The sequence below is a fragment of the Monodelphis domestica genome, chromosome 3 (genome assembly GCF_027887165.1).
Source record: "Monodelphis domestica isolate mMonDom1 chromosome 3, mMonDom1.pri, whole genome shotgun sequence".
In the NCBI taxonomy this organism is placed as follows: Eukaryota; Metazoa; Chordata; class Mammalia; order Didelphimorphia; family Didelphidae; genus Monodelphis; species Monodelphis domestica.
In genome coordinates this window covers 41,739,472-41,765,426 of record NC_077229.1, presented here as the reverse complement: position 1 = coordinate 41,765,426, position 25,955 = coordinate 41,739,472, and the positions used below count along the sequence as shown (strand labels likewise).

The window sequence follows — 25,955 nt, the reverse complement described above, 5'->3', positions numbered from 1 at the left end:
CTTCTGTCTAGCTTCAGAGCCTCAGTCAATCAAATGCCAGCTGGATGCACAACTCAGATCCTCTTCCTTTTCCCTGGAGTCCCACAGCACTGTGAGGACTATTTGCCAGGTTTTAGTGTCTGTGATTCAGAATACCAGAAGAAGTAGCAAAGAAGTGGTACTTGGATGGGTCTGGCTTATTTTTTTCTGCTTTCTATTCTTCTGATTCTTCTCCCTTCCTCCCCACCAGCTACCCTGGGAGCATTGGAGTTTAGCCTTCTTTATGATCAGAACAACAGCTCCCTGCAGTGTACCATTATCAAGGCCAAGGTAAGCCCCTCCGCCCACCTCGCTAGGCACTGGGTAGGTAGGGGTCTAGTTTAGAGTAACAGTGTCTAAGACTTCTCTTCCTTTTCCATCACATACCTTGTATCGATTTTGTTTTTCGTTGGGCTTATTTTGTATCCATTTCAATGCAGATATATTGTTTCCTCTGATAGAACTTAAGCTTGCCAAATAAAGGAATCAAAGAATTGAGAGCTAGAGAGGAGCTCAGCAGCCATCTGGTCTAAACTGTGCACAAATGGCATCCCTAGAGGGCAAGAACTGTTTAACTTTTGTCTTTTCTTACAGCCTTAGCACTTAGTACAGTGCCTGGCACAATGCTGGTGCCGAATCATTGTCTGTTGACCAATTATTTGATCATGTTTTGATATTTGAATGAATTTATTTCAACCAGATGGCTATCCATCTCTTCCCCAAGAAGACAGATTGTGATCTCTAGATAATATATGTAAAGTAATTGAGAAATTTTAAAGGATATAATGTTTTAGAAAATTGAAACTCTCACCTTCTTTCTTAGAATCAATACTGTTCATTGTTTCCAAGGCAAAAGAGTGGTATGGGCTAGGCAATGGAGGTCAAGTGACTTGTCCAGGGTCACACAGCTAGGAAGGGTCTGAGGCCACATTTGAACCTAGAACCTTCTGTTTCTAGACCTGGCTCTCAATCAACTGAACTACCTATATAATATCCTCCTATATAATTTTTCTTTCTCCTCCCTCTTCTTCCTCTTCTAATTATTCTTATCATCTTTGCCAGCACATGCCTTCCCATCCTGTGATTCTTGTCCATATTCTTACCTTTATTTTTCATAGTGTAATCTATCCAGAATGACAAAAACCTTCTTTTAAATTTTAAAACCCTAACCCTTCTATCTTAGATTCAATACTCAGTATTGGTTCCAAGGCAGAAGAGCATAAGGACTAGGCAATGGGGGTTAAGTGACTTGCCCAGGGTCACACAGCTAGGAAGTGTCTGTGGCTTAGAATCTCCCATCTCTAGATCTGACTCTCTGTCCACTGAACCACCTGCCTGTCTCCAAAAAGAGCTCTTAATATCCTTGTAGCTCCTTAAAAGCACCCTGGACACCAAATAAAGGCTCATTGAATGGAATTTAATAAATTTTTGGAATGTTGTAGTTTCCTAAGAATTAAAAATATCAGGTCAATCAAAGGATGGTAGACAGACACATAATGGGCATGAGAGAATTTCAGTATGCTTTTTGTTATTCAGTCATCTTTTCAATTGTGTCCAACTCTTTGTGATCTTTTTGGGGTTTTCTTGGCAAAGATACTGGAGTGATTGTCATTTCCTTCTCCAGCCCATTTTATAGATGAGGAAACTGAGGTAAGCAGGGTTAAGTGACTTGCTCAGAGTCACATAGTTAGGAAGTATCTGAGACCAGATTTGAACTCTGGAAGGTGCACCTAGCACTCTATCCACTATGCAACACTAACTTTATTAGAGAAGTAGCCTCAAAGATATCATAAGGGCAGTTAGGCTTAGTAGAGACAGTGAAGATGGGAGTCCTGGGTTCAAATATGGTATTGTGTGACCCTGGGCAAGTCACTTAATTCTATTACCTAGTCCTTACTACTGTTCTGCCTTGGAACCAATACTTACTATCAATTCTAAAATAGAAGGTAAGGCTTAAAAAATTCTCAAAGATATATGTGACTAGGAAAGGAGGTGGACTGGTCATGTAGCAATAGCAAAGAATGATCAGTGGGCATTCCATGTGCCCATGTCATGTCAAAGGACTGAAAGGATGACCTCCTGCATGCTGTAAAGCTCCTCAATGGAAGATAGGACATGGGATAAGACATTGACAAAAGGTGAACAGAATGAGAATGGATGGATGGGATGTGTCTTGCACTGTATCAAAATATCAGTCTTAACGCATACCAATTTCATGGTAAAATGGACAACAATGGATAAATCCTTAAAATATGAATAAAAAAGGGCTTATCATCCCAAGGCAGCTACCGACACACGAATACTTCTAATACTAAGCAAAAGGAAAGAAGGGTGTTGATAGATATACTTGGAGTACTCAATATACAGGGGGAGACAGGCAGAAATATTTTTGCAACACCAAAACCTCATTTCACAAAGTGACAGGTATATACCATTGGATTTGTCAAATGACAGTCAGTCAACAAGCATTTATTATTAAACACCTACTATGTGCCAAGCACTGTGTAATGCACTGATCTATAAAGAAAAACCATAGACGGTCCCTTGTTCTTGAGGATCTCACAGATGAGTGTAACTGAAAATGGTTTGTGTACAAATAAAGCTTATGAAATAGCTGAGATCCAAGAGAAGAATCAAAAGGCCCTCTGTGGCCACTGTCCCTGTGAAACTCAACCAACTCAGTATATCAACAGAAAAGCATCAAACACATAGTCAAGTCACATAGCCCTGATTTACAGAAATAGAGGAGGTGATTAGAGTGAATCAGGATCATTGCTACTGGAAATTACAGGAAGGTTTTCCCTTAAAAGTCTGAATTGATTAACTTATGAAGATGATGCAATAATATAGTGGCACGTATGCCACATATCTTGGCAGATCAAAAAAAACAAAACCATGAACTAGTTACCTAGAAACACATGATCAAGTGACTAAAATGATATACCAGGAATGAAGTAAATTAGCAAATGACAGATTCTGACATGACAAATACAAATTCCAAGATATCCTTCATAATTCAACATTTAAGCTGTACAAGAAGTGGAAGATCTTTAGAAACAGAAATGTTGCTCACTGGGACATTACATGAATCCATGAACATTTAAGAAGACTTATTTTAATAGGGGAAAGGGGCAGCTCAGTGGATAGAACACAGGAACTGGAGTCAGGAGGCCTCAGACACTTACTAGCTGTGTGACTGGGCAAGTCACTTCACCCTGCTTGTCTTAGTTCTTCAAGCTGTCAAAAGACCTGGAGAAGGAAATGGCTAACCACTCCAGGATCTTTGCCAAGGAAACCCCAAATGGGGTCACGAAGAGTCTGGCACAAAGAAACAACAAAAATTTTAATAGATGTCACCATGTTCATAATCACCAGGATATATGGAATGAAAAGCTACTAGGTGGATAGTTGGAGTCATAAAGACCTGAGTCCAAATACTGCCTCAGACACGTACCAGCATTGTGACTTACTTTTAAATTTAATCTGCATTATTAAACTTCTCTCCATCACTTTCTTACACCTAAACAACCTACAAGACAATAAATCAATGCCTAATTTGAAGTGTTTGCTGATTTCTGAGATGTAAGGTCTCAGTGAACATTTAACTCTCTACTCTCACAGATCATTATGAGTTGACTTCCACTGGTCATAATTGTAAGGAAGTTTTTCCTGAAATCAGTCCTAAATTGTTATCTTGGCAATTTCCACATCCTGTTTCTAGTCCTTCCCTCAGGGGCCAAACTGAACAAGTTGAATCCTTCTTCCCCTTAATGGTCCTTCAAATCCTTGAAGACAGCTATTATGTCCCCTGGGGCTTCTTTTCTCCAGGTTAAACATCCCTGTTCCTTCTATTTTTATATTATTTCATTTATTTTTAATAAATCATTTCCAGATTATATATCAGTACAATTTTTGCTGATTCATTTATTTATTTTTATCATTCATTAAAATTTTTTTAATTCCAAATTTGATAAAACCAAATAAAATGAGCATTTCCACATACAAAGAAAAAGAAGATAATATACAAGTGAAATCACAAATCTACATATTTAGCTTACCTTTCTTCCTAGCTACACAACAGATCCTGTTCATAAGTATCCCAGACCCTCTCTACCCTCCCCACATCACAAAAGATATCATCAAGGGGCCAACATGTACATATAAATTAAGTGTTTCATATTTCACCTCTCTGTTCACTTTTTAGAGGGAGCATTCACAGTTTATTCTTCTGGCATTAATTCTATGGTTCATATAATGTTCTCATTTCACTATTCATTATCTCATGTAGTTCTTTCCAAGTTTTTGTTTTGTTTTTGTTTTTAAACCCTTACCTTCTGTCTTGGAGTCAATACTATGTTTTTGTTTCAAGGCAGAAGAGTGGCAAGGGCTAGGCAATGGGGGTTAAGTGACTTGTCCAGGGTCACACAGCTGGGAAGTGTCTGAGGCCAGAGTTGAATACGGGACCTCCCATCTCTAGAATGGTTTTCAATACATTGAGCCACCCAGCTGCTTCCCCCCTTCCAAGTTTTAGAAAAGAATCAGTCTGCCCGTTGTTTCTTATGTCACAGTAGTATTCCTTCACAATCATAATCTACAATTTTTTTTTACCATTCCCCCCATTGATGGGCATCCTCTCAGTTTCTAGGTCTTTGCCACCACAAAGAGAGCTGCTATAGATATGTTGGGACATATGGGTTCTTTTTCTTTTTTCCTGATCTCTTTGAGGAACAAATTCAGCAATGGAATCATCTCTACCTCTACCTCTATCTCTATCTATCATCTCTATCTATCTCTCTACCTATCCATCCATCCATCCATCTGTCCGTTCATCCATCCATCTGTCTATCTAAGTGTAATTCCAAATTGCTCTCCAAAATGTTTGGATCAGTTCACAGCTCCACCAACCATGCATTAGTGTCCCCATTTTTCCATATCCCCTCCAACATTTGTGATTTTGCTCTTTTGTCATTTTACCTATTCTGATGGGTGTGAGATGATGTCTCCGTTGTTTTGGTTTACATTTCATTAATCAGTGGTTTAGTAATTTTTTCATATACCTATATATGGCTTTGATTTCTTCATCCAAAAATTTCCTGTTGATATCGTTTGCCCATTTATCAATTGGGAGATGACTCTTATTCTTATAAATTTGTCAGACTTCTCTATACATTTTAAATATGAGACCTCTGAGATGTTGTATATAAAATATCTCCCCCAAATTTTCTTCTTTCCTTCTAATCTTGGCAACACTTATTTTGTTTGTACAAAACTTTTCAATTTAATATATTAAAAATCATCCATTTTATAATTCACAATGCTCTCCATTTCTTGTTAACTTATAAGTTCCTCCACTACAATTTTCAATAATCATTTTCCGACATTTTATGGTCCATGATCTCTCCCTTCCTTCCCCCTTCCCCAAGATGGCAGATGATACGATTTAGATTACACATGTGTTATTGTACAATACGTATTTCACTGCTTATTATGTTGTCAGAGAAGACACACTTTACTTACACTAGAGAGAAATTCTTGGAGGAAATAAAGTGAAGAATGACATGCTTCAGTCAGCATTCAGACTTTGCCAGTTCTTTCTATGGCAGTGGATAGCCTTTTTGGGCATGAGTCCCTTGGAGCTGTCCCTTGTCCTTGCATTGATGATGATAGTTAAGCCATTCACAGTTGATCACTGTATGTTATTGTGTTTACTGTGTACGATGTTCTTCTGGTATCCTTGTCCCTGCTGTCAGTCCCATATTCCATGTGCTCTAGACCCTTAACCATCCTGGCTACCCTCTTCTGAATGCTTGCCCAGCTCCTGAAAGTCCTTTGTAAATAATAACGCTCAGGCCTGGTCTTTAGTGCCCTATCAGTACTCCAAATGTGATCTGAGCAAAACAAAGTATAGCCTCCCTACTCAAATATTTTTTAAAAATAATTGATAAATCATTGATTCATTGATTGAAGGCTGTTCATTCCCTAGAATGGGAAAGTTAAATGGAATGACAAATAACTTGAAATAAAAGAGATTCACATAATATAAAAATAAAATAATCAAGAAATAATAAATATATCCAGAGCTTACCTAGAGGAAATTTTGTGTTGTGCTAAAAGATCAATGGACTTGGGATCAGGAAGACCTGAATTCAAATCCTACCTCAGATACTTACTAGCTAGGTGACCCTGAGCAAGCCATTTAAAGGCTATCTGCCCCTGTTTTCTCATTTGTCAAATGATGTTAATGATCGCATCTCCCTAGTAGAGTTGTGGTGAGGATCAAATGGGATAGAATATGTGAAGTGCTTTGCAATCTTTAAAGCACTCTATTATGGTCACTGAGTCATTTTGGTCATGTCTCCATGACCCTATTTGGGGTTTTCTTGGCAAAGACACTGGCTCTTCAACTCATTTGACAGATGAAGAAACAGACACAAACAGGGTCAAGCGACTTCCCAGGGTCACATGGCTAGTAAGTATCCATGGCAGGATTTGAACTCATGAACATGAATCTTCTTGATTCTACCCATTGCCCACCTAGCTGCCCTGTAAAGCCCTATGCCAGTACTAACTATTGCCAATATTAGCTCCTGGAAGCATGCCAGCAGTGCTCATGGCTCACATAAGAGAACATTGGATGGTTTCTCAAGGGCTCTCTTCACCATAATGTGAGGTAGGCAGGCCAGGTGATGCTCTCTAGATCTTGCATCTGGGGAAACTGAGGCTGAGAGAGGCTTGCTTCTTTTCACATGACTCGTTAGCTGCGGATCACGGCCATAAGGCAATCGTCTGCTTCCCACCTGGCTCCTTGCCCTTCTCCATATAGCACCCCTTCCTCCTCCCTCATTAACTTTCTCCAGAGGAAGCGATGGGTCTGTAGCTTCTAGACAGGGGTTAATAGGCAGCTGGCCCTGTTATCTCCTCTTTCATTTCCCACCTGAAGGCAGCTCGGTGACATGATGAGAATTTGACAGCCCAGGCAGCGAATGGCCAAATTGAATTACTTTGTGGGCACATTTCTCCAGGGGATGTGCTGGGAGAAAGATGCCGGGCTGCTCCGTGTCAGAGCAAGAAGGCTTAACTTAGCCTGGGCCGCCCCCGGCATGAGCCTGAGGGACCTGAAGCGACTGATAGCTGGCTCAGCTAGCTCTGCTCTGATCAGGCCCAAGGAAAGAGTTTAGCAGCGACTTGGCACTACTGTAATTAGCCTCCCTACATCCGGATGATGGATTTGCCACAGTCATTTCTCCATGGTGTTGGCCTGGGGAATGAAGCTACTGATTGAACCTGCCAGACTCTGAGCTGGTTGGGCATCCCTGGGCACCGATGACAGTCAGACTAATTAACTTGGACTCTCGAGAGGTCGGGAAGGTCACGAGGCACAGGAACAGGGGCTCTGCCCTCCATATTGACCCCCTCAAGAGGCCCTGGGTGCAGATCTGGGTTCTGATCAAATCCAGACAGCTGCCCATTTTTATGAGAAAATGGTGTTCACTGAGGGTTGGTGGGTTTTCTTTTCGGGTCTCAGCTGACTACTTTTCTGTCTGTAACCTTGAGGTGCCTTTAGGTATGGATGAGATGAACATCTGGCCTTCGCATCCCAGTGTATGACATCTGGCTGCATCTGGGGTCCGATAAGTTCAATCAGCATTTAAGCACCTACTACGTACCAGATTTCAAAAACAGACAAAAGGAAGTCCCTACCTTCAAAGAGTTTACAATCTAAGGGGAGAGACATATAAACAAATCTATATGAAGCAAGGGCAGCTAGGTGGCTCAGAGGAAAGAGGGTTGGGAGGACCTGAGTTCAAATATGGCCTCAGACACTTTCTAGCTGTGTGACATTGGCAAGTCACTTGCCTCCATTTACCTAGCTTTTGCCCTTATGCTTTAGAGTTGTTACTAAAATAGGGTAAAAAACAAAACCAATAAAATACATACAAAGCAAGGCATAAATAATAAGAAAGAAAGAAAGAAAGAAAGAAAGAAAGAAAGAAAGAAAGAAAGAAAGAAAGAAAGAAAAGGAAAGAAGGAAGGAAGGAAGGAAGGAAGGAAGGAAGGGAGGAAGGAAGGAAGGAAGGAAGGGAGGAAGGAAAGATGAATAGGAAATGATTAGCAGAGGTAAGGGGCTGGAATTAAGAGGGGTTGGGAAAGGCTTCCTGTAGAAGGAGGGATTTTTGTTAGGATTTAAAGGCAGTCATGGATATCAGTAGATGAAAGCATCCCAGGTATGGACGATATCTGTACCGGAGAGATGGAGTGTCCTGTGGACATGATTCCAAAAAGCTATAGCATGTGCAGTGGCCACAGACCAATAAAACTATCTCAGTGGATGGGTTAAACCAGGGTAACTGGCATGCCTCAAGCCCATTGGTTAGTTGGAAGGGTGTCTCTGCCAAGCATGTGAAGACTTCCCCAGGAGGAATAAACGGGTGAGAATAATCTGTTCCAGTGACCATGAAGGAGGCAGAAGCAGGTGTTGTGGAATGTATAGAGGATGCTCAGTTATGGCAGAAGCCAAGGTCATCTACTGCATCCCAAGTCATCACCAGTCGTGTTGACTTTTGTCTTGCTGCTAGTAATCAACGACTCTGGAAGAGAGAGTGAGGCTGATGACTTTGTGCAACTCTGCTTCAGTTAAATTTAATTCATGAGCAAGTAAAGGCATCACATGATGATATTAATGGTCCTCTTTGGACACAAAATATGTGGGGCAACTAGATGACTCCGTGGATAAAGTGCCAAGCCTGGAGTCGGGGTCCTGGGTTCACATCTGGCCTCAGACACTTCTCAGCTGTGTGACCCTGGACAAGTCACTCTTAACCCCCTATTGCCTGGTCCTTACCTCTCTTTTGCCTTGGAACCAATATACTTAGTATTGATTCAGAAACAGAAGGGTTGAAAAAACAGACAAGTAATACCTTATACTTGTACTACATATGGCTTGTGCATATGTACAAAGTTATGTTTTCTCTCCCACTGGAATATGAGCTCATTGGTGTCAGGAACCATATTTTTTACCTTTTCCCTCTCCCTCATACTTAGTGCAGGGTCTGGTTCAGGTATAATCAGCACTTAAGAAATGCTTGTTGGTCAGCTGACTTAACCTCTTTGAGACTCAGTTTCATTCTCTGTAAAATGATAGAAGTAGATGCGATGATGGCTTCTGGAGTTCCTTCTCATTCTAGATCGATGAGGCTATTATCCCATAAGCTTCTCACAGTAACATGATGAGGTTCTTTCAAGCTCTAGATTTACAAGCCTATTATCCTGTCTATTAAATGCCCCTTGCAGTAGCATGATAGCATTCCTTCAAGCTCTAGATCTATGAGTCTATTTTCCTAAAAGCCTCTCAAAGGAGCAGAATAGTTTTTGTCCTGTGAAATCACACCAAGGCCCCTTCCTCCCATGTCTCATTTTGATTTGATTCAATAATTCACCATTTATTAAGCATCCCCTGGGTGCTGAATCCACTGAGCTAATCTCAGGGGACACACATTGAAAAGTGAAAGCTTCCTGGCCCCCAAGACTTTGTTTTCTACTGGGGAGATCTCATATAAATATGGATAAGTACAATGCGGCAGGGGTTGAGGAATGCATGTTGTAATGGGGGGAGTAGAAGGTGAAAGTGGATGAGCAAGAGAACCAGTTATAATTACTCATTCTTTTTTTAAACCTTTACCCTCTGTCCTAGTAACAACTCTAAGAACAGTGGCATGGACTAGGTCAGTGAAGGCCAACCTTTTAGAGAGGCAGCTGATGTGAGAAATGTCCTCAGGCATGCATGGAGATGGGGAGGGCAGCATCCAGGCTCCATGTCCCTCTGACTGTATAGTAACAAACTCTTGTGAGCTCTGTGCTGGGGCAACAGTGTGTGTGCCCACAGAGAGGGCTCTTGAGTGCCTCCTCTCACATGCGTGCCATAGGTTTGCCACCTATTGATCACTCAGCTAGGAAGTGTTTCATTTTAAAAATTGTTATTGTTTGAAGAATGATTTATGTATGCCCACCTCCAGAGAAATAACTGATAAATAGAAACAAGCAAGACAGAGTTTTATATGTATACATATATCGTTTTGTCAAATGATGCCTTATGTAGTATGGGGAGGGGAAGGACAATAGGAGATACTTAGAAATTTTAATGTAATAAACAAACAAAAAAATAAATGACTCCCCAGACCTAAAATCGTTGTATCCCCATCTCCCAGAACAGAGTCTGGCACATACTAGGTGTGTAATAGATGCATGTTGATTAGATCATTGACTTATCCTAGGAACATAACATTTGAACTGAAAGGGATTTTAAAATGTACGTAGTCTCACCTGCACACCTTACAAATGAAGAAACTGAGGCCACCGTAATCTAAATGATTAAGCCAAGGTCCCACAAGTAGCGTGTAACAGAGCTTGGAATCCTCTGTTGGTGCTTTTCTTCCAATTGTAGCACTCACGTTGGTTTGTTTCTTTTTCAGGGATTAAAGCCGATGGACTCCAATGGCCTGGCTGATCCCTATGTTAAGCTGCACCTTCTGCCTGGAGCCAGCAAGGTAACATATTGCCGGGGGCCTCTTTACATCTCCCCAGCAGATGGACCCTGGAAGCAGACCAAGGCTATGCTACTCCAGAGCCTAAAAATAGCTCCCTTGTTCATAGAAATAATGCCACAAGGCAAGGTGGTAAAGCCCCCTTGAGAGAGAGGGAATGAACCATGCTTCACCCTTTCCAAAAAGAGAGGCTTGGCCACCTGGCCTGGCCTTCTGCCTAGAAACATGACCCTGCTGGGGAAACTAGGAGAGATGGGGAAGAAGAAGAGAGGAAGGTTAGGTCAAGGGCCACCTGGCCTGGCCCTCTGCCCAGAAAAAGGACCCATTTGTGTGAATTAGGAAAGATGGGGAAGAAGGGAGGAAGGTTGGATCACAGGCCACTTGGCCCAGAAATCTGATTCTTTTAGGGAAACTGGAAGAGATGGAGAGAAAGGGAGGAGAGTTAGCTTGAGTGTGGGCCTCTGTTTCCTTTGCACAGGGTTTGACCAGGGAAATTGAGATATATTAACCTAGTTTTCACTCTGGCCAATATTGGCCAAACAACCTTTCAGTCTTCTGAAACTTGCCCTTTGCCTAGGGTACTCTTAGTGAGACAACTTTGACCTTATGAGCAGGAAATCTAGGTTTGAATCTCTTCATAGAATCATGGGAACACAACACCTCAAATTCAAAAGGGACCACAGGAGCCACCGAATACCCAAGCCAGAGAAGTACAATGAAAAGAAAGCAAAGTTCTCAAGTTGGAGAAGCTGGATTTGAATCTCTCCTCTGGTGCTTAGTGCCTTTGTGACCTTAGGCAAGTTTCTTTGCTTCTCTGGGCTTCAGAAAGCCTTGTAAAATAAAGGAGATGGGCTAGATGGCTTCTCAGGTCCCTTCTGGGTTTAGATCTAGGATCCTATGATCATACCCATCTTCTTGGTTTGGAGGCATCTACTGAGGAGGAGCCCATTCCTTTCCATGGCAGCCCTTTCTACTTTGGGACCCTTATGTCAAACACAAGTTAGCCTCTTTGCCCATTCTACCCATTGCTTCTAGCATTTGGAGCCAGGGAGAACAAAGCTATTGCCTCCCACAAGGGACGACACTTCAAATATTTGAAGAAAGCTATCATGTAGAGGAAGTGACATGATACAGTAGAAAGAGAGCTGACTTTAGAGACATAGGGCTTGGGTTCAAATCCTACCTTGGATGCCTATGACTTATATGCCTATGACTTGGACAAGTTATTTAATTTCTATGAGCCTTAGTTTCTTCAACTGCAAAGTGAGGGGCTTGGTCTATATGACCTCCAAGATCCCTTTCTCTGTGATCTCTTCTTAGTCCTTTCTTCTACTGCCCACACATCACTAGGTCTTTTTACTGATTTCACATAGTATAATAATAACAACTTCCAAGCCTCTGTCATTCCAGTTTCTTTCCTTTAAATGCTCTCTAAAATGTCAGTATCTTTCCAAAAGTGTGACACAAAACTGGACTCTCCATATGATCAGCATCAAATAGTTTCACTTCTCTGAGCCTCAATTTCCCCATGTGTAAAATAGGAATGTCAATCCTTGTACTATCTACCTCCCAAGGTTCTTGAAGTGAAACTACAGGTATCCCTTTCACATCACTACTTTCTCTATCACAGCTTGGATATTTTGAGGGTCTGCATAAGAAATCAAATGAGAATTTTGGGGGAGCTCTGAGGAAGCTACAGATGACACAAAAAAGTTCAGAAATGCATAAAATATCTGCATTTTATTCTATAATTTCATTTATTACTCATTCATTATAAAATTTCATCATAAAATACCAACATTTTATCTTTTAATACCTCAAATATACATAATTTCATTTTAAAAGTTAAAATGAGTAAAAAGTTAAAATTTGCAAAAAGAACACAAAAGCCAGCAGATGACACCCAAAGGCTAGAAATGTAGAGCTATCTTAACATTGACCTACATATAGCCTATGACCAAATACTTTATCCAAATTTTACCATGAGATACTGTAAATATTCCATAAAGGCAAAAGAAAAACTTACGACTTCTTCTCTGGAACAAAGGGAGAGCCAAAAAATGTTATGTGGATTTTCCTGATCTCAAGTGTGCTATGCCTCTGAACCTTGTGATGTGGAAGAGATAGCCATACTTTCTATACCATAAAATCCTCTAGAAGGAGAGTTGTTATTATCAGATCTTGGGTTAGTTGGCTAAGGTCCTCTTGAACTCTAACTTTTTTTTTTACAGAAGAATAAACTGAGGCTTATAGTTATAAAAATCATTTGCCTGTGATCATGGGAAAAGATATAGACAAAATCAGTGCCAGAACCCAACTTTCCAGACTTTCTATCCAGGGTTCTCTCTTTGGGAGAATAGGGTGGGTAGTAGAATCCGTGTGAGAAGCTGTTGGGATCATTCTCAAAGGAGGAGCCATGGAATATCATTCAGAGAACTCCCTGAAGGACTGGGTTCCATGGCCTGGCTCGACATTAAGGTGAGTGCCCATGTTTTCTTCTCCTTGATCATAGTCTAACAAGTTACGGACAAAAACTCTGAGGAATACCCGGAATCCCATCTGGAATGAAACCTTAGTCTATCATGGCATCACTGATGAGGACATGCAGAGGAAGACTCTGAGGTAGGTGGAGAAAGAAGAAGAAGAAGAAAGGAGGATGCTGGAGAGGAAAGGAAGAGTTAAAAATGGCATTATTTGGGATCGGAGTCAGGATTGTACTGAGGTCATTTCGAGCCACATAGAGGTAGTCACCCAAGTTTGAAATATGAGCATCAAAACTAAAACAAAAATAATTGTGAGATAGAGGATAGGCAGGTGGTTCAGTAGATAGAGACCTAGACCTGGAGATTGGAGGTCCGAGGTTCAAATCTAGCTTCAGACACTTCTTAGCTGTGTGACCCTGGGCAAGTCATTTAACCCCCATTGCCTAACCCTTACTGCTCTTCTGCCTTGGAACTAATATTCAGTATTGATTCTAGGACAGAAGAGAAGGGAAGGGAAGAAAGAAAGACTAAATTGTATAGAAGGATCTCAATAAGGAGTATATTGACTTAGAAAATTACTTATTAATGTTATCTATGTTCTATTATATTTTTACTTATTTTGTTAACTATTTCCCAATTACATGTGAATCTGGTTCTTCCCCATTTTGGTCAGCCTCCTGCTTGACACATCTGAACTAGATGACTTTAACAATCTCTTCCAACACCAAATCAATGACTCCATGAGTTCTTTCTACTTATCAAAGCATTCAGAGAAACAGCCTTGAAGCCAGGAAGAATAAGGTTCAAGACCTACCTTTGACACAAACTCATTGTGTAATCTGGGATGAATCACTTGATCTCTTAATGCTCCAGGAGAAGAGGCCAATATGCATTGGCAGAGGGAGTTTCCTTACAGAGAATTCCCTGTAACGTGAAATAAAACATTTCTATCCTTATCTTTTTTAAAATTGAATACCAAGTAGAATAGTAGAAAAAATATAAACTGGAAGTCCAGAGACCATTCACTAACTATGTGACTTTGAGCAAATCACTTCCCCTCGATGAGCCTCAGTTTCCCTATCTGTAAAATGAGGACAATAATAGCTTCCCTATAAGAGCTAAATCAGATTACCTATCATCTCGGGGGGGGGGGGGGAGGAGAGAAAGGGAAGAAGTGAGAGAATTTGGAAATCGGAATGTCTTTTAAAGAATTTTAAAAATTGTTTTTACGTATAATTGGGGAAAATAAAATATTCTTTAAAAACATAAGTGTGGTCCTATCTGCCACACAGGATGGTTATGGGCATTAAATGCCACAATCCATATAAAATGCTTTGTGACAATGTGACAGTTGTAACACGTAAATATCAATCATTATTATTTATTAGCCTGTCAACACCTTGAGGACAGGCATTGTATCTTGCTTCAAAGCACTGGATGGCGCATGCTTAATTAATTTTTGTCTAATGGAATCTATTGAATTATCTTTGTTACTGTCATTATTCATCATTGTCCTTATCATTCTCATCGCAGGATTTCTGTATGTGATGAAGACAAGTTTGGCCATAATGAATTCATTGGAGAAACCAGATTTTCCCTGAAGAAACTGAAGCCCAATCAGAAGAAGAATTTCAACATCTGCTTGGAGCGGGTTATCCCTGTGAGCTAATTAGTTCAGTTTTAATCAACAAGAACTGATTACAAGGATTCTATTTGTCCTATATTGCACTGGATCCTGGGAATAGAGCTAAAAAGGAAATAGTCCCTACCTTCAAGGAGCTCATATTTTATAAGGGGAAGCAATATGTCTGCAGATACATAAATCTGAAGTAATTTCAGGAAAGAGAATACTAACCATCAGGAGGAGGTAATTGAAACTGAGCCTTTCAAGTGCCAGACCTGGAGTTGGAAAGGCCTGGGTTCAAATCTGGTCTCAGGCACTTCCTAGCTGTGTGACCCTGGGCAAGTCCCTTAACCCCAATTGCCTAGCCTTTTCTGCTCTTCTGTCTTAGAATTAATATTAAGCTAGAAGGTGAGGGAGAAAGGAGAGAGACAGACAGATAAATGGACAGGAAGGGAGGGAGAGTCAGAGAGAGACAGAGATGGGGGGGGAGTGAGATAAGGAGAAGTAGAGGGAGAGGGAGAAGAGGGAAAGAGGGAAGAAGGGAGGGAATAAGTCCTGAAGGGAGCTAAGGATTCTAATAGATTGAGGTTATACATGCAAACATGAGAAACAGCCTATGCAAAGACGTGGAGGTAGGAGATGGAACACTATATATGTGAACTATCAATTAAACACTAGAAAGAAGGTGCAAAAGACAGACTGAAATTTGTGAGGGGAGGTTTGAAGGACATGGTCATCTGTCAAAAACAACTCCAGCAGGAGATCTAAGGAATTGTCATAACAATGGCAGCTGGTTGGATAAATTACTGGACTTGGAGTCAGAAGGACCTGTGTTGAATCCTGCCTCAGATACTTACCAGCTGTGTGACCCCAGCCAAATCACTCAACCTCTGCCTGCCTTGGTTTCCTCATCTGTAAAATGGGAATAATAATATCCCTGACCTTCCTGGAACAAATAAGATAATATTTGTAAAGCACTTTGCAAATCTTAAAATGCTACAAAAATGCTAGCAGCCATAGCATTGTGCCATATGGTCACCAGAGAAGGATGATCTTCATGCTACATAATGTTTTTATAATGCAGGTGAACAGAATGAGACACAACAAGGATGATCACAGCAGGGAATAACATTGAATACAAGAGTCTTCAAAGCCCATCTTCTCCATGAGCCCCAGGGAATTGCATGCTCCTATGTGGGTCTACACAGGATAATTGGGAGTTTGCTGTCTGTTTCTGGTCTAATTGTATCCTCTCCATCAGAGGAATCACCATGATAGAAGCTATTTTCTGACCAGAGTTCTTCCTGCTTTAGGAAGAAAGCATGGAGTAGCAGGGGTAGCAGGGGTGGAGTTCTTCAGGAAGCCTCCTTAGCTGAAACAATTGCCCCCTCCCAACCATTCCCCCTGAATCTCATCTGTGCCAGGGAATACTTGCTTCTTTTAACAAACTCCCAACTGTCTTTTTCATCAATAGTCAGATCATGGATGCCAAATGGACTTCTCTTCCATTGAGCCTAGAGAGAGTATGGTACAGTGACTAGAATACTGTATTTCATATTAAGAAGTGAAGCATTCAGATCCTACCTCATAAAATTACTGGTTGCTTGACTCTGGGATAATTTATTTCATCTCCCTGAGATTCAGTGAAGTGGAAATAATAATAGCCACAAAACCAACCTAGTAGGGTTGATCATAGATCTAGAGGTGGGAGGAATATTAGGGGCCATCTCATACAAACTCCTTGTTTTACAGATGAGGAAATGGAGGAAGGAAGTAACTTATTATAAAGAGAGGAAATGGTAGAATCAAGATTTGAACCCAGGTCTTTTGTCTCCAACTATAGTTTTTTCACTATACAATATTGTCATGAAAATCAAATCAGAAAGTATGTATAAAGGGCTTGATAAACCTTAAAGCACTATATAAGTGCCAGCTATTAAATTGCTATTTTATTATAATAAAGATTTCATCTTCTTTAAGTGGAGAATTTGGTTCAGAACTCATTAAAATATCTTAGAATTTACCATGAGAAGAATGGATCCCTCAGAGGTAACCCAAATTGAAACATCATCCTCATAATGAGACCCCTCACCTTAATCTCAGATGTTCCACCCCACCCTGAGGCTTTAGATACTTACAGAGGAAGATAACATTTTGAAGAGAATTAATCCAATAATCCAATTCAATAAACATTTAAGTACCTACTATGTGCCAGACATTATGGTAAGCACTGAGGATACAATTAATTTTTTAAAAAGACAGTCTCTGAGGTAGCTAGGTGGCTCAGTGGATAGAGCACCAGGATTAGAATTGGAAGGACCTTGGTACAAATCTGGCATCAGATACTTTCCAGATGTGTGACCCAGGACAAGTCACAACCTCATTTGCATAGCCCTTGTCCTTCTGTCTTTAAGTTGTTACTAAGAAAGTAAAGTAAAAAATAAAATAAAAGATAATTCTTACCCTCAGGGAACTTGCAATCTAATGGAGATGGGAGAAACAACACACAAAAGGGGGAGAACCCAAGGGCATCTTGTTCCAAAGAAGTTAAAACCAGGCAGAACAGAAGATACACAATGGTGTTGGCCATAAAGGTCCAGTTTCTTCCTTCTATAAAGGAAGGCATTGGGAGGAATTTGAATCAGAGAAAGCTGGGATTTTATTAAACCATGTAAAGGGAGCCAAGACTTACATTTATACCTAAACAGAGGAGTTGGTCTTTTTAATCCCAGGAAGGGGCATATGCTCCTCCTCCTCGCATAGTTAGAAATGACTTTCCAACTACTGAATGGGGTATCTACATCTAAGGAAATAACTCTGCTACTAAATACCATGACTGATAGTGAGGGCTGTAGAGGGAGAGAAATTTCCCTTGCCCCAGGGGTCTCCTCCATAGGCAAAGGGATGCCCTCCCATAAACGACTGCTGAATTACTTTTTAATATAAGCCCAAGGAGCACAACCGAGTCTCCAAGACTCATGACTAGTTGTGTCCTATGTGGCATCAGTTTCTTCCAACCAGTCAGTAGCCAGGCCAAAAATCTTCTTGGGGTAATTAAGGAATTTGTTCCCACCTTGTTCTGAGGTTGTAGGAAAACTCCTTAAGGAGAGGTAAGGGAAGTCTTAGGATCACTGTTGTAAAAAAAAATGGTTTGGAAGTAAAATTGATCATTGTCATGCTCTGGGTAAAAGGCAGAGCCCTGGTTGGAACCCAATATCTAAACTCATAGTCCACCATCAAAGTCTGTCAATATCACTCAATAAACATTTATTAAGTGTGTTTTATTTGCTGGGGATTCATAAAAAGGCACATTTTGAGGAGAGAGACGTATGCAAACAACTAGATTGCCAGAGCTGCTGTTGTTCCTTTGTTTCAATCATGGCTGATTCATAATTCCATTTGGGTTTTTCTGGCAAAGATCTTGAAGTGGTTTGCCATTTCCTTCTCCAGCTCATTTTACAGAGGAGGAAACTGAGGCAGAATAAGTGATTTAGTAAGTATCTACCTGAATCTATCCACTGAGCAACCTAGCTGCCCAGAGATGGCCAGAATAGATAGGAAGGAATCTCAGAGGAAAGGCACTAGCATTTTGGGAAGAGGACAGAGATTAGAGGGGAGACCAGGAAACACCTCTTGCAGAAGATAAAATTTGAGCTGAATCCTGAGGTAAGTCAGTGAATCCAGGAGGCAAAAGGGAAGAGAGCATTCCAGGCATGGGGGACGTCTGTGAGAAAGTAAGAAAGTGGGGAGATGGTGTGTCATGTGCCAAGAAGAGCAAAAAGTACCAGTTATCTCTTTATTGCTAAATCTAAAGGCTCTTTCTCAAACCCACTTCTTCTTAGTCTCTCTGCAGCTTTTGACCTTGCCTCAATTTCCACCATTTGACATTGCTTTGATTTCCTCATGGTGGAGACTCGAGGGATGGGAGCAGGGATGCTTAAAAAACGACTGATTGTGCTTCTTTAGCTATATCTTTCCTTGCCTGCCCTCTGCTGGAGTCGCAGGTGAACAAGAATTCAATCCAAAAGAGGTGAAAGGAAGAAGAATCAGAATCCCAGAATGTCACAGCCAGAAGGAAACTCAATGGCCAATGGGTCCAACTGTTTTCATTTTTCTTTTTTTTAATAGTTTCACCTTTTATTTCTTTTTTTTAAATATTTTATTTGATCATTTCCAAGCATTATTCATTAAAGACATAGATCATTTTCTTTTCCTCCCCCCACCCCCCATAGCTGATGTGTGATTCCACTGGGTATGACATGTGTTCTTGATTTGAACCCATTGTCATGTTGTTAGTATTTGCATTAGAGTGTTCATTTAGAGTCTCTCCTCTGTCATGTCCCCTCAACCGCTGTATTCAGGCAGTTGCTTTTCCTCGGTGTTTCTAACTCCCACAGTTTGTCCTCTGCTTATGAATAGTGTTTTTTCTCCTAGATCCCTGCAGATTGTCCAGGGACATTACACTACCACTAATGGAGAAGTCCATTATGTTTGATTATACCACAGTTTATTAGTCTCTGTGTACAATGTTCTCCTGGTTCTGCTCCTCTCGCTCTGCATCACTTCCTGGAGGTCGTTCCAGTCTCCATGGAATTCCTCCACTTTATTATTCCTTTTTGCACAATAGTATTCCATCACCAACATATACCACAATATGTTCAGCCATTCCCCAATTGAAGGGCATCCCCTCGTTTTCCAATTTTTGGACACCACAAAGAGCGCAGCTATGAATATTCTTGTACAAGTCTTTTTGTTCATTATCTCTTTGGGGTACAAACCCAGCAGTGCTATGGCTGCATCAAAGGGTAGACATTCTTTTATCGTCCTTTGGGCATAGTTCCAAATTGCCCTCCAGAATGGTTGGATCAGTTCACAACTCCACCAGCAATGAATTAATGTCCCTACTTTGCCACATCCCCTCCAGCATTCATTACTTTCCTTTGCTATCATGTTAGCCAATCTGCTAGGTGTGAGATGATACCTCAGAGTTGTTTTGATTTGCATCTCTCTGATTATAAGAGATTTAGAGCACTTCTTCATGTGCTTATTAATAGTTTTGATTTCATTATCTGAAAACTGCCTATCCATGTCCCTTGCCCATTTATCAATTGGAGAATGGCTTGGATTTTTGTACAATAGATTTAGCTCTTTATAAATTTGAGTAATTAAACGTTTGTCAGAGGTTTTTATGAAGATTTTTCCCAATTTGTTGTTTCCCTTCTGATTTTAGTTACATTGGTTTTGTTTGTACAAAAGCTTTTTAATTTGATGTAGTTGAAATTATTTATTTTACATTTTGTGATTCTTTCTATGTCTTGCTCGGTTTTAAAGTCTTTCCCTTCCCAAAGGTCTGACATGTATACTATTCTGTGTTTACCCAATTTACTTATGGTTTCCTTCTTTATGTTTAAATCATTCACCCATTTTGAATTTATCTTGGTGTAGGGTGTGAGGTGTTGATCAATTCCTAATCTCTCCCACGCTGTCTTCCAATTTTCCCAGCAGTTTTTGTCGAATAGTGGATTTTTGTCCCAAAAGCTGGGGTCTTTGGGTTTATCGTATACTGTCTTGCTGAGGTCGCTTGCCCCCAGTCTATTCCACTGATCCTCCTTTCTGTCTCTTATCCAGTACCAAATTGTTTTGATGACTGCTGCTTTGTAATATAGTTTGAGGTCTGGGACTGCAAGGCCCCCATCATTTGTGTTTTTTTTTCATTATTTCCCTGGATATCCTTGATCTTTTGTTATTCCAAATGAACTTTGTTATGGTTTTTTCTAAATCAGTAAAGAAATATTTTGGGAGTTCAATGGGTATGGCACTAAATAGATAAATAAGTTTGGGTAAGATGGTCATTTTTATTATATTGGCTCGTCCTATTCATGAGCACTTAATGTTTTTCCAATTGCTCAAGTCTAGTTTTAGTTGTGTGGAGAGTGTTTTGTAGTTGTGTTCATATAGTTCCTGTGTTTGTCTTGGGAGATAGATTCCTAATTATTTTATTTTGTCTAAGTTGATTTTGAATGGGATTTCTCTTTTTTGTTTTTGCTGCTGAGCTGTGTTGGAGAATATGGAAATGCTGATGACTTATGTGGGTTTATTTTGTATCCTGCAACTTTGCTAAAGTTGTTGATTATTTCAATTAGCTTTTTGGTTGAATCTCTAGGATTCTTTAAGTAGACCATCATGCCATCTGCAAAGAATGATAACTTGGTCTCCTCCTTGCCTATTTTGATGCCTTCAATTTCTTTGTCTTCTCTAATTGCTACTGCTAGTGTTTCTAGTACAATGTCAAATAGTAGAGGTGATAATGGGCATCCTTGTTTCACTCCTGATCTTATTGGGAATGCATCTAGTTTATCCCCATTGCAGATGATATTAGCTGATGGTTTTAGATATATACTGTTTATTATTTTTAGGAAAGACCCTTCTATTCCTATGCTTTCTAGTGTTTTTAATAGGAATGGGTGTTGTATTTTATCAAAGGCTTTTTCTGCATCTATTGAGATAATCATGTGATTCTTGTCGGTTTGCTTGTTGATGTGGTCAATTATGTGGATGGTTTTTCTAATATTGAACCAGCCCTGCATCCCTCGTATAAATCCTACTAGATCATGGTGGATGACCCTTCTGATCACTTGCTGGAGTCTTTTTGCTAGTATCCTATTTAAGATTTTTGCATCTATATTCATTAGAGAGATTGGTCTATAGTTTTCTTTCTCTGTTTTTGACCTGCCTGGTTTTGGAATCAGTACCATGTTTGTGTCATAAAAGGAGTTTGGTAGAACTCCCTCTTTGCTGATTATGTCAAATAGTTTGTATAGTATTGGGATTAACTGTTCTCTGAATGTTTGATAGAATTCACTGGTGAATCCATCAGGCCCTGGGGATTTTTTCTTAGGAAGTTCTTTGATGGCCTGTTGGATTTCTGTTTCTGATATGGGATTATTTAAGAAATCTATTTCTTCTTCTGTTAGTCTAGGCAGTTTGTATTTTTGTATATATGCATCCATATCACCTAAATTGGTGTATTTATTGCCATATAATTGGGCAAAGTAATTTTTAATGATTGCCTTAATTTCCTCTTCATTGGAGGTGATGTCCCCCTTTTCGTCTTTGATGCTATTAATTTGCTTTTCTCCTTTCCTTTTTTTTACTTAGATTGACCAGTACTTTGTCTATTTTGTTTGTTTTTTCAAAGTACCAGCTTCTTGTCTTATTTATTAAATCAATAGTTCTATCACTTTCGATTTTATTAATTTCTCCCTTAATTTTTAGGATTTCTAGTTTGGTTTTCTGCTGGGGGGTTTTAATTTGATCGCTTTTGAGTTTTTTATTTGCATTTCCAATTGATTGATCTCTGCTCTCCCTAGTTTGTTAATATATGCACTCAGGGATATGAATTTGCCTCTGATTACTGCTTTGGCTGCATCCCAAAAGGTTTGAAAGGATGTCTCGCCATTGTTATTTTCCTTGGTGAAATTATTGTTTCTATGATTTCTTCTCTAACTAAATGATTTTGGAATATCATGTTGTTTAATTTCCAATTAGTTTTTGATTTGGCTTTCCATGTACCATTACTGATCATTATTTTTATTGCCTTGTGATCTGAAAAGGCTGCATTTATTATTTCTGCTTTTCTGCATTTGTGTGCCATGTTTCTGTGACCTAATGTATGGTCAATCTTTGTGAATGTGCCATGTGGTGCTGAGAAGAAGGTGTATTCCTTTTTGTTCCTATTTATTTTTCTCCATATGTCTATTAATTCTAATTTTTCTAAGATTTCATTCACCTCTTTTACCTCATTATTTATTTTTTGATTTGATTTATCTAAATTTGATAATGGTTGGTTTAAGTCTCCCAGTAATATGGTTTTACTGTCTATTTCTTCCTTCAATTCTCCTAGTTTCTCCATTAAAAATTTGGGTGCTATATTATTTGATGCATACATGTTGATTAGTGACATTTCCTCATTATCTAAAGTCCCTTTTAACAAAATATAATTACTTTCCCTATCCCTTTTGATCAGGTCTATTTTTGCTTTGGCTTTATCAGATATCATGATTGCAACTCCTGCCTTCTTTCTGTCAGTTGAGGCCCAGAAGGTCTTACTCCATCCTTTAATTCTGACCTTGTGGGTGTCAACCCGCCTCATGTGTGTTTCTTGAAGACAACATATGGTAGGGTTTTGGATTCTAATCCATTCTGCTATTCCTCTACGTTTTATGGGTGAGTTCATCCCATTCACGTTCAAAGTTATGACTGTCACTGGTGGACTCCCTGGCATTTTGATATCCTTCCCTAATTCTAACCTTTCTCCTTCAGCTCTACCTTTTAGTCCAGTGATTTACTTTAAATCAGTCCCCCTTGTCACCTCCCTTAATATGTTTCCCTTTCTAGTCCCTCCCTTTTTGTTCCCTCCCCCTCCCCCCTCTTCTTCCCTCCCTTTTTTGTGTTCCCTCCCCCCTTCCCCCTTGTTTTCCCTTCTCCCTTCCCTTGTTGGGTAAGATAGAATTCACGATCCCAATGGATCTGGATGTTCTTCCCTCTCAGAGTTGATTTCCCTGAGAGTAAGGTTTAAGTAAAAATTCTCTTCCTCTCCTTCTTATAGGAGTTTTCTTCCCCTCCCCTTCCCGTGTGAATCTTTGTGTGAGAAAGATTATTCTATTTGGTCTTTCTTTCCCCCCTATTTACACATTACATTTCCCCCACATGTTAGTATACATAGATTGATATAAATGTAGTCCTTAATAGAAGAGAGTTTGAGTAAAAGAAAAAGATAAAATTTTTCTCCTTTTCCCTTTCCTTCATATTTATCTTTTCAGGTATTCCATGCTCTTTGTTTTTTGATATTGAACTTTTCACAGAGCTCTGGTCTTTTCTTTGCAAAAACTTGGAAATCTTCTATTTTGTTGAATGTCCATACTTTCCCTTAGAAGTATATAGTCAGTTTTGCTGGATAGCTGATTCTTGGTTGAAGACCCAGCTCTCTTGCCTTTCTGAAAATCATGTTCCATGCCTTACGATCATTCAGAGTGGAACTTGCAAGGTCTTGTGTGACCCTGATTGGCATTCCTTTATATCTAAATTGTCTTTTTCTGGCTTCTTGTAGGATTTTTTCTTTTGTTTGAAAGCTTTGAAATTTGGCAATTACATTCCTGGGAGTTGTCTTTTGGGGATTTAGTGTAGAGGATGTTCTGTGAGCTCTGTCAGTGGCTGTATTGCCCCCTTGTTCTAGAATCTTTGGGCAATTTTCTTTTATTATATCTTGTATTACGATGTCGAGTTTGCTGTTTATTTCTGGCTTTTCTGCAAGTCCAATTATTCTTAAATTATCTCTTCTTCCTCTATTTTCCAAGTCTGTCACCTTGTCAGTGAGATATTTTATGTTCTCTTCTAATTTCTTGATCTTTTGGCTTTGCTTTATTGATCCTTGCTCTTTTACCTGCTCATTGTCTTCGAGTTGCCTAATTCTGATCTTTAAAGCCTGGTTTTCCTTTTCAGTTTGGTCAAACTGGTTTTGTAGATGCGTGAATTTCTTTTGCATTATTTCCCACTTTTTCTCCCAGAAGGCTTTCATCTTTTTGATCCTTTCTGATTCAAATTCTTCATGGGTTTGTGAAGAGTTTCCATTTCCTTTTGAAGGTTTTGGAGCATTTGCTTGTGTTTCCTCTTCTATCTCCTCTGTATTTTGTATTTTTGCTCCATAAAATGTGTCCAAAGTTGCCCCCTTCTTCTTGTTTTTCTTGGAATTTTGGGGCTTTTGTGCTTCTGTGGAGTTTGCCCTCTCTATCTGAGTGGGGAGGACTAGCTTTTCTTATCTCTGTCTGGTGTTCAGAGGTTTTAGCCCTAGGAAGATTATCCGTTCTATGCAGTTGTTGTTCTGTCTTCCTGGGGAAGCCAGGAATTGTTGGTGTTTCCTTGTTATTGCCCTCTTCAGTTCCCACCCAATGCTTCTCTGTTGCCTTACTTCCTCTGAGCCTGGCTTGGCCCTTTCCTCGGGGTGTTTGTTTCTGTGCCTTAGCTGGCCAGGAGAGCCAGCACTCTGAGGGGGGGAGGGGCCGCGGCTTCCAGGAGCTCCAAGGCTCCTGATAAGATTAACTTTCTCTGGGTTGAACTGAGTATGCTTTGAGGCAGGGACCTTGAGACTGGGATGGAAGGATCTAGCTAGGGGGTTGCAGGCTCCCCTGTCTCTTTCTGTTTCCCTGTTGTCTGGGTGCCCCCGTGACTAGGTCAGGTTTTTTTCAGGATATGGCCTTCAGAATAGCCAGCTCCCGAGGCCCTTTTACCAGCCCTGAGGGTTACTGTTGTTTCAGAGGACCCTGCTCTCTGAGGGGGGGGGGGCATGGCTTCCTGGAGCTCTGAGGGCTGGTGATAGGATTAACCTCGGACTGAGTATGCCCTGAGACAGGGACCTTTGGTGAGACTCAGATGGAAGGATCTGGTCAGTGGGTTACAGGCTCCCCCATCTCTCTCTGTTTCTCTGCTGTCTGGGTGCCCCCTCGACTGGGTCAGGTTGTTTTCGGGAAGTGGCCTTCAGGATAGCTGGCCCTGAGGCTCTGATGTTCCCTCTGCTGCCTCGGAATCAGCGCTCTAGGTTGGGGGGATGGGTCCTGGGACCTTCCTTCTGCCTACCCCTTAGGTCCGAGTGATCTCATGTTCTGGCTTTTGGGGGGGGCCGTACCTTTTGATCCAGGTCCAGGTCCAGGTCCAGGAGGAGGATTCCTGGGGTCTATGCTGTTGTTTGTTTTGAATTTCGGTGCCTTAGGAGCATATAGTTTGAGTTCAGTAGGGAAGGGTTTCAAGAGATCTGAACTTTAGCTTTCTCTAAGCCTCCATCTTGACCAGAAGTCTCTGTTTTCATTTTTCAAAGAAGGAAACTGAGGGATAGAGAAGCAAAGAGGCTTATAATAGGATCATACATATAGGACTGGGAGGGACCTCACATATCATCCAGCCTAAGCTCTTCATCTTATAAAGGAAGAAACTGAGAACAGGGACTTACTGATGGCTCCCTAGCTCTATAAACAACTGACCTAGTGCCTTTATTTGTGTCCTTCTTTGTCCTCATATCCCCAGTGCCAGGCATATAGTAGGTGATTAATAAATACTTGTAGATTGATTGTTTTCATATAGCCCAGCACCTAGAATGGTTCCTGGCACAGATATTTGTCTATTGATTGGACCTAGGTCTTCTGACTCCAATTTTAAAGTTCTTTCCCTACCCAGAGTTTGGGCTCATAAGTAGTAACAGATTTTTCTATCTCACTTCAAGGTTGGCAAAGTGATTTA

At 40.3% G+C, this 25,955-nt stretch overlaps 1 protein-coding gene across 9 annotated transcripts in view; it reads left to right on the top strand.

Annotated features, from left to right (window-relative positions):
- Nucleotides 1-25,955, top strand: part of RPH3A (rabphilin 3A) — a 344,277-nt gene that overhangs the window by 300,574 nt on the left and 17,748 nt on the right. For all 9 annotated transcript variants that reach the window (XM_056821712.1, XM_056821714.1, XM_056821718.1 and 6 more), the window contains 4 exons: nucleotides 230-309; nucleotides 10,488-10,562; nucleotides 13,072-13,181; nucleotides 14,576-14,702. In XM_056821712.1, coding sequence (XP_056677690.1) covers nucleotides 230-309; nucleotides 10,488-10,562; nucleotides 13,072-13,181; nucleotides 14,576-14,702 — 392 coding nt within the window. The remainder of the gene's footprint in view (nucleotides 1-229; nucleotides 310-10,487; nucleotides 10,563-13,071; nucleotides 13,182-14,575; nucleotides 14,703-25,955) is intronic.